The sequence below is a fragment of the Dendropsophus ebraccatus genome, chromosome 9 (assembly GCF_027789765.1).
Source record: "Dendropsophus ebraccatus isolate aDenEbr1 chromosome 9, aDenEbr1.pat, whole genome shotgun sequence".
Lineage (NCBI taxonomy): Eukaryota > Metazoa > Chordata > Amphibia > Anura > Hylidae > Dendropsophus > Dendropsophus ebraccatus.
Window position 1 is genome coordinate 113021497 of NC_091462.1, and position 14760 is coordinate 113036256.

A 14760-nucleotide genomic window follows, 5' to 3' on the forward strand; every position below is an offset into this window, starting at 1 on the left:
GCAGAGGTCCCGGAGTCCCATAGGCTGCAGGCATGTGCCAGAGGCCTATGGGAGTGAATGTAGGAGCAGGACACTGACAGGTCCTGCTCCTACATTCTGCTCAATTGAATGTTCTGCCCGCTCATCAACCCGATCGGTATATACCTAGAAGCTGCACGGCCACAGCTTCTAGGGATATTAAAGTGACGGTTTCCACCGGGATCCCGCAGCACCCCAGTTGGGAACAGCTGGACTAGAGTCTGACCACCTTCTGCCCTACAGTGTCGAGTGACTCGTCCTCCTAGGGTGATAGAAGCCCCAGCTGTGGTTACCTGGGTGAAGCTAAGCTCCCAGTGGTGTCCCAGTTACCTGCATTGCGAGATAGGATTCGTAGACCTTCTCGTAGCTTTGTCCTATCCAGACAAGTTCCTCTAGTATCAGGATACTGCCCTGCCCTTTTTAGACTGGTTCACGGCGTGGGCTAGAATGTTCCCAGACTCTTCTCCCTTTGTAGTGTTTAGCACTGCATAGTAGATATAGTAGGAATACTGAAAGAACTGAGTGTCCCTAATTGCATCTGCATACATACGTGTTTTACACTAGACTGCACTGAACCATTGTCCCGTATGAGGGTCCTGGCGTGAGCCAGGCCCTGGCTTGGCTACAGCAGGGACATTGGTTCTGTATGTCCTTCTCCCATGAGAATCTAGGTAAGAACTGACGCTACACCTGCTCCCACCAAATGACTACTTTCTACAGGGTTGAGGAGACTCTTCCGTGAGTACTCCATTAAATTTTTTGTCTCTGATCTCCCTGAGCTCAGTGATTACTGTGTTTTGTTGGTCTATTTTTCATTGCCCCTGGTAGCCAGAATCCTGCTCCACACTGACGAGGGGAAAATACCCCGAAACAGCTGTCTGTGTATGGATGCCTGGCTTTGGTAAACCCTTGTCATGTCGCAATACTTGCCACAGGGTTAGACTTTGATGCAAAAAGGGGCCACCCTGGTATTTCCCTATTTTTGTCCCAATACTTGCAACCAAGTGGGACTTAGGGGCTATGTATCAGGGTGGTTTGGTGATCTCCCCCCTTTCCTTCCAGGTGTGCTAGGAACAGAAGTGCCACAAATTTGGGGACATTCGAATCAAGAGAGGCATGGGATGTCCCCAAATTTTTGGATCACATAAATGATAACCCATGGGGCCTGAAAATGACAAGTAACATACAAACACAAGCCATGGGATTTGGATAAAGCTTCTTTAGTTACACGCTATAGTGCCCAGTATAATGACATTAGACACATAATCACAAACATCTGCCCACATTTACCGCGGCAAAAAACGCTTGTTTTTCAATGCGTTGTGCGCATTGGACGTCCATCCTCCCATTGAATTCAATGCATTGCCATTGCAGTCAGTTGATAAAGGCAAGAACGGACGTTTTTTAAAATATCAAAACTGGCCCTTTTTTTGACGTTGTGTGAACCTAGCAGCACTTCTCAAACTTTTTCTCCTGGAGCCTCACCCAACAGAGCAAAGTAATGTTGGGGCCTCACTAGCCTGACCAGGAGGATGCCAGGACCTCACCAGTCTTACCAGGAGGACACTGGGGCCTCACCAGACTGACCAGGAGGACGCTGGGGCCTAACCAGACTGACCAGGAGGACGTCGGGGCCTCGCCAGACTGACCAGGACACTGGGGCCTCCCCAGACTGACCAGGAGGACGTCGGGGCCTCGCCAGACTGACCAGGACACTGGGGCCTCCCCAGACTGACCAGGAGGACGTCGGGGCCTCAACAGACTGACCAGGAGGACGTCGGGGCCTCAACAGACTGACCAGGAGGACGTCGGGGCCTCAACAGACTGACCAGGAGGACGTCGGGGCCTCCCCAGACTGACCAGAAGGATGCAGGAGCCTCACCAGACTGACCAGGAGGATGTCAGGACCTCACCAGTCTTACCAGGAGGACACTGGGGCCTCACCAGACTGACCAGGAGGACGCTGGGGCCTCACCGCACTGACCAGGAGGAGGTCGGGGCCTCACCAGACAGACCAGAAGGTTGCAGGAGCCTCGCCAGACTGACCAGGAGGATGCCAGGGCCTCCCTAGACTGACCAGGAGGATGCTGAGGCCTCACCAGACTGACCAGGACACTGGGGCCTCCCCAGACTGACCAGAAGGATGCAGGAGCCTCGCCAGACTGACCAGGAGAATGCCGGGGCGACTCCAGACTGACCAGGAAGACGCTGGGGCCTCACCAGATCAGGAGGACGTCAGGGCCTCACCAGACTTACCAGGAGGACGCTGGGGCCTCCCCAGACTGACCAGGAGGACGCCGGGGCCTCCCCAGACTGACCAGGAGGACGCTGGGGCCTCCCCAGACTGACCAGGAGGACGCCGGGGCCTCACCATCTGTGATAGAAGTCCATGCAAATATAAAACCTATTGCTCAGTCTACCCTCCATTTCGTCTCCTAATCTCTGTATAACATAAAATAAGTACAAAATGTGTCAATAATGTTCCTAAACCAGCCAGGGACAGGACAGTGCGGATTATAGTCACTGTGTGATCCTGCCCCCTGGTAATTACTCACTGGTGAGGCCCACCTCGCTGAGTCTGAGAAGCACTGCTGTAGAGGTTGTAGCTGCGTGCTATCGGGGCATGCTGGGAGCTGTAGTTTTTTCAGTAGTTGGACAGGGGTAGGTTAGAGAACACTGCTCTAGATTAGGCTGTAGTTGTAGGATATCAGGCATGCTAGGAGTTGTAGTGCTAGTTTAGGGGATATTGCTCTAGAACACAGGTGTCAAACTCAGGCCCTCCAGCTGTTACAAAACTACAATCCCCATCATGCACTGTGGATATGTATGAAGCTAAAGCTTTGGCTGTCCAGACATGATGGGAGTTGTAGTTTTGTAACAGCTGGAGGGCCTGAGTTTGACAGCCCTGTAATCTAGAGCCATGTTCACTCACCTAGAACTACAACTCCCAGCATGACTCGATAGCCTGCAACTACAGCCTCTAGAGTAATATCCCCTAACCTAGAACTACAACTCCCAGCAAGCCTGCAGCTACAGCCTCTAAAGCAGTACAACTACATAAGGGATGGGGATCCTTCGCAAACCTTGCAAAACTACAATTCCCATCATGCCTGGACAGTCAAAGCTTTACCGTTATACATATACAAAGTGCATGATGGGAATTGTAGTTTTGTAACAGCTGGGGGGCCTGAGTTTGACATGTGTGCTCTAGAAGCTGTAGTTGCAGGGTATCAGGGCATGCTGGGAGTTGTAGTTCTAGGTTAGGGGATATTGCTCTAGAAGCTGTAGTTGCAGGGTATCAGGGCATGCTGGGAGTTGTAGTTCTAGGTGAGGGGATATTGCTCTAGAGGCTGTAGTTGCAGTGTATCAGGCCATGCTGGGAGTTGTAGTTCTAGGTTAGTGGATATATCTCCAGAAGCTGTATGTTGCTGGCTATTGGGGCATGCTGGGAGTTGTAGTTTTAGGTGAGGGGACACTGCTCTAGAGGCTGTAGTTGCAGTGTATCAGGCCATGCTGGGAGTTGTAGTTCTAGGTGAGGGGATATTGCTCTAGAGGCTGTAGTTGCAGGGTATCAGGGCATGCTGGGAGTTGTAGTTCTAGGTTAGAGGATATTTCTCCAGAAGCTGTAAGTTGCTGGCTATTGGGGCATGCTGGGAGTTGTAGTTCTAGGTGAGGGGACACTGCTCTAGAGGCTGTATTTGCTGGGTATCAGGCCATGCTGGGAGTAGTAGTTGTAGGTGAGGGGACATTGCTCTAGAAGCTGTAGGCGCGGTGTATCAGGGCATGCTGGGAGTAGTAGTTCTAGGTTAGGGGACACTGTAGTTGCAGTGTATCAGGGCATGCTGGGAGTTGTAGTTCTAGGTTAGGGGACACTGTAGTTGCAGTGTATCAGGGCATGCTGGGAGTAGTAGTTCTAGGTGAGGGGATACCACATTAGGTGATCTCATGACATACACCCCACCAGTGTTACAAGAGCCGCCATGACTGTAATGCTCTCAGCCAGTTCCCTATACAATGCAGCCATGTGCCTCCTCCTCAGCGCTGCAGTGTCGTTACTGTGTAACACTACACTCCTCCCCGCCCCCTCCAGCTGCCGCCATTGTCTGGAATGCGCCAGCAATACGAGACGCTGCCCCTTTAACAAACGAGCGCCCGGACTGTCTGCCGACAAATAAATATTTGGGCCCAGAGGGAGGAGGAGGAAGAGGCGCGACGTCCCCTTTAAGAGCCGAGCCGTTCATCAATGCAGGCGGACGAAACCATCGGCGCGCGAGGGTGGGGGGTGTCCGGTCTGAGCTGGGTAAGGAAACACAAGCGTCATTTATCCTAAAGGCTGCGGAGAGTGGTGTGTGCGGGGCCCGGGGGTGGGCGCGGGCTGGTCGGGGTCACAGCCATCGCCCTCCGCGGGCCCCGTGTGATTGAGGGCCCCATCTTCCTCCCCGGGCGCCCCTCCCTCCTCGCCTCCCCATTACACAATGCGCGGCCGCCATTTTGCGCCGCGGCTGCTGCCGTTTCCTCCCCCCTCCCCTTGTTTATCTTTAGTTCAGTCCATATCTGCAGAAAAGATACAATGTTACTAAACATTGATACTTAGGGATCCAGCAGATTGTGCGCGACCCGCGCCGCGCTTTACGACCTGCTGCAAGGCTGAGAGCCGGGATTGTTCTCTCTCTCTCTTTTTTTATAATTTTTTTTAGGCTGATTTTGGGGCTGGAAGGGGTGAAAGGTCACAGGCTGGGCTGCCATATTTTGGGTAGTAAATAATGCAGGAATAAGGAGGAGGAGGAGGAGGAGGGAGCCTTGCAGAGTTTCCATGCTGCTTCTTTCTCTGTGCAGGGAGGGGTGAGGAGCCGGGAGGGAGGAGGAGGAGGGGGCCATGATGTCACTGCAGCCCTGATCATTCTTTATTCAATGCCCTGTGTATTTTATTGGGGGTTTTTTTCTTCCCTTTTAAATCTAGAGGAAAAAAAAAATCTGCCTTTAGGGGGCAGTGATCAGCCAGAGAGCCTGAGCGAGCAGACAAGGCAGAGGAGGGAGGGGGAGCCCTGAGCGGGGGGAGCGCAGGACACCCAAATATTCACACAAAAAAACACTATTGACTTTATTATTTTTCTGCAATATGGATGCAAACTGGACCAGCTTTATATTCCAGGTAACGGGGTGTGCGGGCGGGGGATGGGGAGGCGGGCCTGCCTTGTTTGTGCATCTGGCTGCATGCATCCGTCTCTCCGGCTTTTGTCGATCCGCCAGGGCTTTAAATGGCTGCGAAAAGGGCGAAAGCAGCGGAGCCCTGGAAATTAGCATCTTCTCCTTCTGCCTTGTGAGTGTGTATTTTTTTTTGCAGGGAGGGAGGGAGAGGAGAGAGAGATGGTGTTGGGTGTTTAAATCACCACCCCTCCCTCCCATCGTTTTCCTCTCCCTCTTTCCTTTCATAGAAATAGCAAGGCTCGCTGCGAGGGATAATATTATGTGCTCCCCGCGTGGAGAGGCCCTCACCTAGCGGGCGCCCCCGGACCGTAATATCAGACGTGGAGGGCTGACATGCCATTGTGTAACGCATTAATAGGATTTGGTGCGGCGGGCAGGGTGGACGCTGCGGTGCCGGCTGCAAACGGTTAATTGCGTTTTAGTTGGTGGTTGCAGGAGGGGGTGGCAAGGATTGGGGACACTGTCAATGGAAAATATTGTGTATACATGTGCTCTGGGATATATATATGTGTGTGTATGTATATGGCACCTGACGCGTAGATCACATCTATCATCAGATTTAGCAGTAATTTGATTGTGTTCTATATGAGCGGTCTACAGAGCTCACACTTGTCTCCGTAGGCTTGTGTGAAAGTTGATGTATATGTGAGGTCTGGTCCATAGTCTAACACGTTCCTGTGCCCATGTGGTCAGGATTCCTGGTGACTGGGAGAGTGGTCTGTGCTGGCTATAGTTATGTCATCCCTGCCAAAGCTTGGGTATAGCCATAGGACGTGGATGCAGGTATGCGGAGGACCCCCTTACTGCCTGGTGCTGTTATAATGTCAAGCGATGGTGCAGCCTGTGTTCGGCAGGTTCTCCGGGAGTTCTAGCCCAGCCGCACAGGCTATGTGTTGCATCGTGTGTTGTTCACGTTGGACCTCTGCTGTGCTGACAGAACCCGACAGGAGGGACCAGATAGACCCAAGGTCTAGTGTGTGTTGGGGGTTCTATGGCACTTCCCCAATATTAAATGTGCTGTATTTTAGCTCTTCTCATTGGGACTGGTCGGGGTGAGCCGATCGTGTCTGTAGTGGAGTTAGGAGAATGAGTGTTTTCTTTCTCTCGTATGGCTGACTTTCCAGTTTATAGATATGTGAGGCACGATCACATAGGGCTCTCTAACTAGCCATAAAAACTTTTTGTAACTATCATAGTGATATTTGTTAATCTAGTAGTAGTTATAGGTATACATTACCCCTGTTTTTTTTTTCTTTTCTCTCCATCTTTAGACCCCCCCACCACCCCCAGCTGAGCCCTTACAAGTAGAACTTTTACCTGTGCTTGCAACTGTGACTGCACCGCCAGATGGATCCCTCACTTCACAAACCATGGTGCACACTATGGCACCCCAACACCCTTCTACAGTCGACACGGCTGCCCTCAAGCAAGTGGTTCCGGGTTTGTCCGTCTCACAGCAAATGGCGCCCACCCCGATTACATCTCAGCCTTCCCCGGTCTCCACTGCTCTCCCGTTACACCCGGTCATGGAACTGCCCAAGAAGTCTAAGAGCCGGGGCCCCTATATTTGTTCCTTGTGCTCAAAAGAGTTTAAGAATGGCTATAATCTACGGAGACATGAAGCGATCCACACGGGCACCAAACCTGCTCGAGCGCAGCCTGCGGTCAAGATGCCGACCATGGTTCCTCTTAGTTTGCTCAATGTTACCGGAACCCTTGCGACCGGTACAGAAACCCTGGAGGTTCCCACTTCTCCTTCTACGCTGCCTCTGCCGGGGCCGTCTCCTACGGCTAAAAAAGTTCGGAAAAACCACGCCTGTGAGATGTGCGGGAAAGCATTTCGGGATGTGTATCACCTGAATCGTCACAAGTTGTCGCACTCAGACGAGAAGCCCTACTCCTGCCACGTGTGTCAACAACGCTTCAAGCGCAAGGACCGAATGACATACCACGTCCGCTCCCACGACGGGACTGTGCACAAGCCCTACATATGTAGCCACTGTGGAAAAGGATTCTCCCGGTAAGACCTTGTGCAGCTTCTAGCCCTTCACTTTCCTTCATGCAGATCTTCTTTGCCTCGTCTAATCTTATCTTTTTGTCTCTTTCAGTCCGGATCATTTGAACAGTCACGTCAGACAAGTTCACTCTACAGAGCGTCCCTTTAAATGCCAGGTATTTACGTAATTTTTCATCACATTTTTCTCTGTCTTTTTCTTTTGGTTGTTGTTTATATTGTTGTGTTCACATTCCGCCTACAGACCTGTGAAGCCGCTTTTGCTACAAAAGACCGACTGAGGGCCCATATGGTGCGACACGAAGACAAGGTTCCATGTCATGTGTGTGGGAAGCTACTCAGCGCTGCATACATTACCGACCACATGAAGGTCCACAACCAGGGTCCCAATCACGTGTGTGAGCTGTGTAGCAAAGGTAAGTCCTCAGAGGTGTGTGTTTTTTGTTACACGTGTATCAGCCGCTTAACACCACACCACTACACGTCTGAAGTCCCCAATCTGGCATATCCCAATATCCAGCGATGCTCTTCACGGCCACGTGGTAACACGTTCTAATGGTCGGGTGGGTGGTCTTTGAGGGTCCTTAAATCATTCTTGACTATGGTCTTATTTAAGGGTGCGAGTGGTCTGTTTTATTGGTGTGCATGTCTGATGGGATGGATGGGTTCTTTAACATGGGTAAAGGATAATCTTCACGTATTTTGGAAAGAAACCAGTTATAACAAGAGTAGATGATCTGTATGGTCCTTACATTCTTTCTCATATCATGAGGACTTAAAAGTTCATGTTTAGTTTTTGCTGCAGTTACCAGAACAAAAAAAACTAAAACTTTAGAACACAAGATAAAAGTTTTGTTTATTGCAAATGGTAAAATAAGTACAAATGAGATCCTCGGGGGCAGGGTATGGGGAGGGGGAGATGCCAGACTCCTCAGGGGTGGAGCCTGGCTGTGTATATGAAGAATAAAAGGACCAGTAAACAAACTAGATTTTCATTTTTTTGAACACCTCAGTCCTACCTAGAATTGGCTCCTTCACCTTCCTGCTTTTTTCTGGTTTTATTTTTTATCTAAAATATATATTGATATTAGAGATGAGCTAACCTCGAGCATGCTGGAGTCCATCCGAACCCGAACGTTCGGCATTTGATTAGCAGTGGCTGCTGAAGTTGGATAAAGCCCTAAGGCTATGTGGAAAACATGGATATAGTCATTGGCTGTATCCATGTTTTCCAGACAACCTTAGAGCTTTATCCAAGTTCAGCAGCCCCAGCTAATCAAATGCCGAACGTTCGGGTTCGGATGGACTCCAGCATGCTCGAGGTTAGCTCATCTCTAATTGATATCTACTGTGACATTTATAGCCCCTCCCCCCTTGGTTTTCTTTACCCATACAAAGCGAACACAGAAAATGGACTAAGGAATTAAAATAAATATCTCTAACTTTGTGTTTACTGGTTCTTTGTGGGGGTAACAGCTCTTTGCAGGATGTGAGTGCATTGATGAGGGGATCACTTATTTTTTTTTAAATGATGGAGCGATGCCTGTGGCCCGGCCTTAAAGTGGCGTGTGCTTCTCCTCCCCGTGCAGGTTTTGCCACGGCCGCGTACCTGCGGGTCCACTCGGTGAAGCACCACGGTCTGGTGTGCCCACGGGCAGACAGCTTCCTCTGCAAGTTGTGCAGCGTTCACTGCAAAACCCTGGCACAGCTGAGCGGCCACATGCACACACACGCCATGTCGGGGGCCACGGGGCTTGCTGAGGGACCCCCACTGCAGTGACCACAGCTAAGGCAAGAGCCTAGTTACCTTTTCCCTTCCCTTTCCTGGGGATGTATGCATCGTTGGTAGCTGGAGGCTGTGCTGAGCATTGCTGGGTTTTGGGGTATGCCCTCTAGTCCTCCATACCTCCTCTTGTAGCATGCCTGTTATGTCATTATGTGGTTGTGTTTGGAGATAAACTTGTAGCCTCTGCTCCCTCTGCCCCCGCTCTGCTTATCTAGATGCTTCTTTGTATCTTTTAGTGGCGTATATGTTTTTTTTACATATAATTTAATCTCTAATCATTTTGACTTTGTCTCCTCCTGCATTTTGCATTTCCAAGTCTCATGCAACCCAATAATTCTTCCTCTCTGTGTCCTTTCCTTTTTTCTTTCCTTACAGGATCCTGCCAAGTCTGCCCTCTTACGGATCCGACGGCTGCCGTAACCGCTGTGCTTCCGAACGCTAGTGTTCCTGGCATGATGTCCACACAGCCCTGGTGACTGGCTCTCCTGGAGGGGGGTTCAGACAACGATACCTCTCTCTTCTGATGTGTTTGTGTACAGTGTCTGGGGATCTCTACCACCCCTGGCTCATACACACATATATTTTGAAGAGTGGTTGCATGTACCCTCCTCCCACCTTCTGATCTCCAGGCTATAAGAAGGTGACAAGGGATCTAGGAAAATGTTGATAACGACAGCTTGGCCCCTAAGGATGACTTTTGAGTACCCTGCTGCCCCCAGTTCACCGCTGGCCATTGACAAGCCGGCCCTCGCTAGAAGCCTGACTTGTGCGCTACACACCCCTGTCTCCTGGCAAGAGAAGTGTAATGTTTGTTGGACTCTATGTTCCTCGTGACTCTCCATCCCCTCCATGAGCAGAGCACCTGGCACGGAGTTCATGTAGAAGCATCTTACACAGGAACTGCTGACCCAGCAGGCATCGAGGGGTGCCACAGGCTGCAAGCTTGCACCAGGCCAGGGATCGCAAGGACAGTGAGATCAAAGTAGAGACAGGACAATGCTCTGCAGGGATGTCAGGAAGATGCAATGGTCTGCGGGTGGCATAGACTGGCAGGCTGCTCTTGTTAATGATTAGTTTTCCTTAACACTAGACGTGTGAACAGTAAATTAATTTTCCTGTGAAAAACTGGGACATTGCAGGCACTAAGCTAGTTATGTGAGATGAGTGCTGAAGTAGAGGAGGGCACGGGGAGGCAAGTGGATAGACAGAGGTACAGCGGTCATGGGACCCTGAGAGTGGTGCGTGATGGCGCTAGTAAGGGGCAGGTCCTCCCGCCATAGAGCGAGGTGAACAGTCAGGCCGTCAGTTCTGGGTGAGTTATGCCGAGAGCTGCAGAAAGGAATCTGTGCTCCTAACATCTAGTCCCCCAAAGCAATCCATGACCCCGCGTAACCCTTTTCTGCCCAGAATGTAGGATGATAACCCTTACTAGATGTAACCGTGTGGTAATGGCCTAGGCCTGGCTGCAGGACCATGGAGCATGACGGGAGGGTTTGGTATAGTGCTGCTAGGGGATGGGCTCTTAGAGAACCGCTGTGATCCTGTCGATAGTCACACGTATAGAATGCCTTCATCTGTGGCATAGCGTATGGCATATTCCTGTATGGGCAGGAACGTCCTCTATCTCTATAGTGTTTACTGCATATTCACAGCTACAGGAAAGTAGGCATGCTTGGATAGGTAAAGAAGGCTGCTGATACGCCCACCATTTTGAGAAGCATGCCCAAATTTTCAGAAACAGGAAAAATTTTGAGCCGAAAATCTGCCTCATTGCAGTCTTAGTTACATTGCCGACCCTATGTCTCCTGACCTTTTTAAGTCTCTGGTGAACAAATAGATGATGGGCTCTGAGTATAAGTCATAGGTTTTTAACCCTTTTTAGTTTTGCTATATTTTAATTTTTTTTGTTTTTTGTTTTTTTATTTCGTAAAGCTAGGATATAATATGAGATAACATGAACTAGAATTATTATAGATGGGCAGATTTAGCTTTAGAAAAGGTATACATATATATTTTTTACCTGCTACTGAGGCTCCTCTACCATGGTGCTCCCATTACTGTGAATTACAATTAAATGTATTTTCCGACAGCGCAGAAACTTGATGGCGGATGGCGTGAGCTGGAACATAAGGTGTGGCGCTATATGCGGGTCTCTGTGATAGAACTTCTTTAAATTGAATCGGACTTTGCCTTTAAAGCTTTCATACCCTCTTAGGTAGTGTTGATTGTAATATAAAGTATGTGTTCACACTGCACCCAGGCTCCTGCAGTATGTGTCGCCATTGGGTGGTGCCAAGATAGATTCCTACAGGCTACAGTGTGACTGGAGCCTTTTCCGTCTGTATGATGCAAACTACCAGGTTGGGATTAGTCTAAACTTTTTTTTTTTTTTTTTTTAATTAAGATTATGGAAGCATGCCCCAAAGAGATGATCAGTCTTTTCAGTGCAACTCTTGTCCTCCCAGGTAACCCTATTCTGCTCCATAGTGGAGAATGTTCCTTGGAGGTCTCTGCAGAAAAAAATCTAAAATAACGTTTTGCGTAGGTCATGATTTCTTGAATTCATATAAAGTCTCCTAATCTGCTGACAAACCACTCAGGAAATGAGATTAGTCCTGAAGAGACAGACGTTTACGCCTAACAAAGCCTGGGCTCATGTGCACCAATCCTATCCCTTCTTTAGATGGGCTTCCACGTGACTAAGTAATGGGAATGAGCTCCGGAGTCTTGGCTTTGTCTCCGACCCTGGGACCAATGTATTGGTTACCTACAGCTTGGATATAATGTATCTAATCCTGATTATATTCACAGTCCAATGTTGGTCGCAAACGGACATCAATGGTGCATGTTAACCCTGCTAGGGCTATGTTGGATATGGATGTTTGTTACCAAAAAATTAGTATGGATTCGATCGGTTCAAAACCTTTCTGTAATGGGGTCCAGTTCTGTAACCTATACAGATTGACCGTATAGCCTAAAGGTGAACATACATTTAGGTTAACTGTTCCACAGGAAATCCAGGGCCTCCGATATGAGAAGTAAACTGGGCTGAACAGTCAGCTGCAAGAACAGAGACATATCCTGAGGGACCCCATTGATATTAATGGAGTCTGTTATTTTTGCAGGATCCTAACTCGACTAAAGAAAATATACTGCATGCAGTGGTTTCTTTGTCCTGTTATCTAAACAGAACCTGCGACAGAAGCCTGAACAGAATTTCTGCGGAAGTGTTATACATTTGCTGCCATTCGACTTACGGCTATCTCTTCTGATTTCCCTCAGACACGTGAACGTTTAGTTACGTGTTCATCGGCTTGAGGTGAGGAGAATGGGATAAACTGTTTCCAGACTAGTGTTGAACAAATTTGCTTAACAGTCTAGATTCGGCAATGTTCTATAAACCCAAAGGCTTTGCATTTGACTCCTGGTGACTGGATGCCACCCTAGGGCTGCCAGGAAGACATGGATACGGCCTATGGCTAGGCCTAGGACTCCCAAGTGCTGCATCCAAATTTTCCAGCCGCTGGGAGTCAATTGCTGAGTGTTCGGGTTCAGAGAATGCTGCTGAACCTGGACAGTTTGCCAGATTTGCTCAACACTATTTCAGACTTCTTTAGTGGCGAACTATTTAAGAACAAGTAGATCGACTAATATAAATCCAACATGCCCAATCCATCTGACACCATATGTTGGGAAGCCACTATACACATTAGATGGCCGCCTAGTCTCTGCAGCGGTGTTCGGTTTGGCTGATCTGTGTAAGAGGTCTTAAGTCTACAGCTGTGTGAAGTGTCAACATTTCATGGTGGTTTTTTTCATTTCTTTATTGCCCCATCTATTGCTTGTAAGTCCATAAGATTTCATCTTTGCCCATCCTTGGCCTTGGTACCCATACATCCTACAGTCTGAAACCAGACGTGTTGAATTGCTTATTTTCTAACCATAGTTTCTTGCGTTGACTCGGACATGGTCACAGGTAACCCTTTGTGGTGGTGGCCACTTTTTTTTTTGTAGTAGTAGTTTTGTTTAATATTTTTTTTCCCCTTTTCATAGATTAGATTGGAGGGGCCTGATGAAGGCAGCAGTTTTCTGTACATTTATATGTGTATATAATTCCTAAAGGAATGCCTGTGTACATAACTTTATATAAACTCTGTCCATGGTCATTTCAACTCTTTGTTGTCTCCGTGGTGCCCAGCCTTGCCCTGCATGTTGTTCTGGAACCTGTATAATGGACCCTAAACTCCTAAAGGGCAAGCTGCCATCTAGCTTATAGTTAGGCCAGGATCAGCTGTTCTCTGCAATGAGGCAACGTTTCAGGGCGTCCCAGAAGTTCCTTCTATCTTTTTTGTTGGTAACACACAATGGGTATGCGTGTGCACAGATTTGATGTCGGGTGCATGAGACCTTGTGTATATAATGTGTACAGGGGGAAGGTTACAGGCTGTATATAATGTATGTGTCACATGCATCTCGCACTGTAAATACTGAAAACTGCTGGAAATCTGTCATTTTGATAACTGTTAAAACAAAAAGTAAAAAAAAAGTTTTCATAATTGTCCTCGTGGTCACAAACTCTTCTCACCTCCTCCCCCTCTGTACTTCACTCCGGACCTTCTTTTGTTCTTGATCTCCGAGTAAATAACATGTTCTTCTCCCCTATGTTCTCAGTGTCATATAATCTGTCTCCGTGTATAAAGTATTCCACCCTGTCTCACCTTTCATTGTTGCTTATGAACCATCTGAATTTTAGTAAAAATATTAAATCCCAGATTTTGTTTGGAGTTTTTATTTATTTAGTTTGGACATCAAAGAGGCAGTATTAGGTACACCTGTCCAACTGCACGTTACCACTTATTTTCTAATCAGCCAATCACATGGCGGCAACTCAGTGCAGTTAGGCATGTAGACATGGTCAAGACAATCTCCTGCAGTTCAAACCGAGCATCAGTATGGGGAAGAAAGGTGATTTGAGGGCCTTTGAACGTGGCATGGTTGTTGGTGCCAGAAGGGCTGGTCTGAGTATTTCAGAAACTGCTGATCTACTGGGATTTTCACGCACAACCATCTCTAGGGTTTACAGAGAATGGTCCGAAAAAGAAAAAACATCCAGTGAGCGGCAGTTCTGTGGGCGGAAATGCCTTGTTGATGCCAGAGGTCAGAGGAGAATGGGCAGACTGGTTCCAGCTGATAGAAAGGCAACAGTTACTCAAATAGCCAACCGTTACAACCAAGGTAGGCAGAAGAACATCTCTGAACGCACAGTACGTCGAACTTTGAGGCAGATGGGCTACAGCAGCAGAAGACCACACCGGGTGCCACTCCGCTCAGCTAAGAACAGGAAACTGAGGCTACAATTTGCACAAGCTCATCGAAATTGGACAGTAGAAGATTGGAAAAACGTCGCCTGGTCTGATGAGTCTCGATTTCTGCTGCGACATTCGGATGGTAGGGTCAGAATTTGGCGTCAACCACATGAAAGCATGGATCCATCCTGCCTTGTATCAACGGTTCAGGCTGGTGGTGGTGGTGTCATGGTGTGGGGAATATTTTCTTGGCACTCTTTGGGCCCCTTGGTACCAATTGAGCATCGTTGCATCGCCACAGCCTACCTGAGTATTGTTGCTGACCATGTCCATCCCTTTATGACCACAATGGACCCAACATCTGATGGCTACTTTCAGCAGGATAATGCGCCATGTCATAAAGCTAGAATCATCTCAGACTGGTTTCT

General features: G+C 48.6%; 1 protein-coding gene across 3 annotated transcripts; it reads left to right on the forward strand.

The window, feature by feature from the left end:
- The first annotated feature begins 4145 nt into the window (after positions 1–4145).
- Positions 4146–13797, forward strand: MAZ (MYC associated zinc finger protein). Of its 3 annotated transcripts, none has more exons than XM_069984547.1 (5): positions 4146–4318; positions 6498–7246; positions 7335–7398; positions 7485–7656; positions 9402–13797. In XM_069984547.1, the coding sequence occupies exons 1-5, from the start codon at positions 4262–4264 to the stop codon at positions 9500–9502; spliced, it is 1143 nt and encodes a 380-aa protein (XP_069840648.1). In that variant the 5' UTR covers positions 4146–4261; the 3' UTR covers positions 9503–13797. The 3 variants fall into 3 exon arrangements, with proteins under 3 accessions (XP_069840648.1, XP_069840649.1, XP_069840650.1); XM_069984548.1 differs by having other exon boundaries at positions 4231–5170; XM_069984549.1 differs by lacking the exon at positions 4146–4318 and adding an exon at positions 5493–5632.
- The last annotated feature ends 963 nt before the right edge of the window (positions 13798–14760 follow it).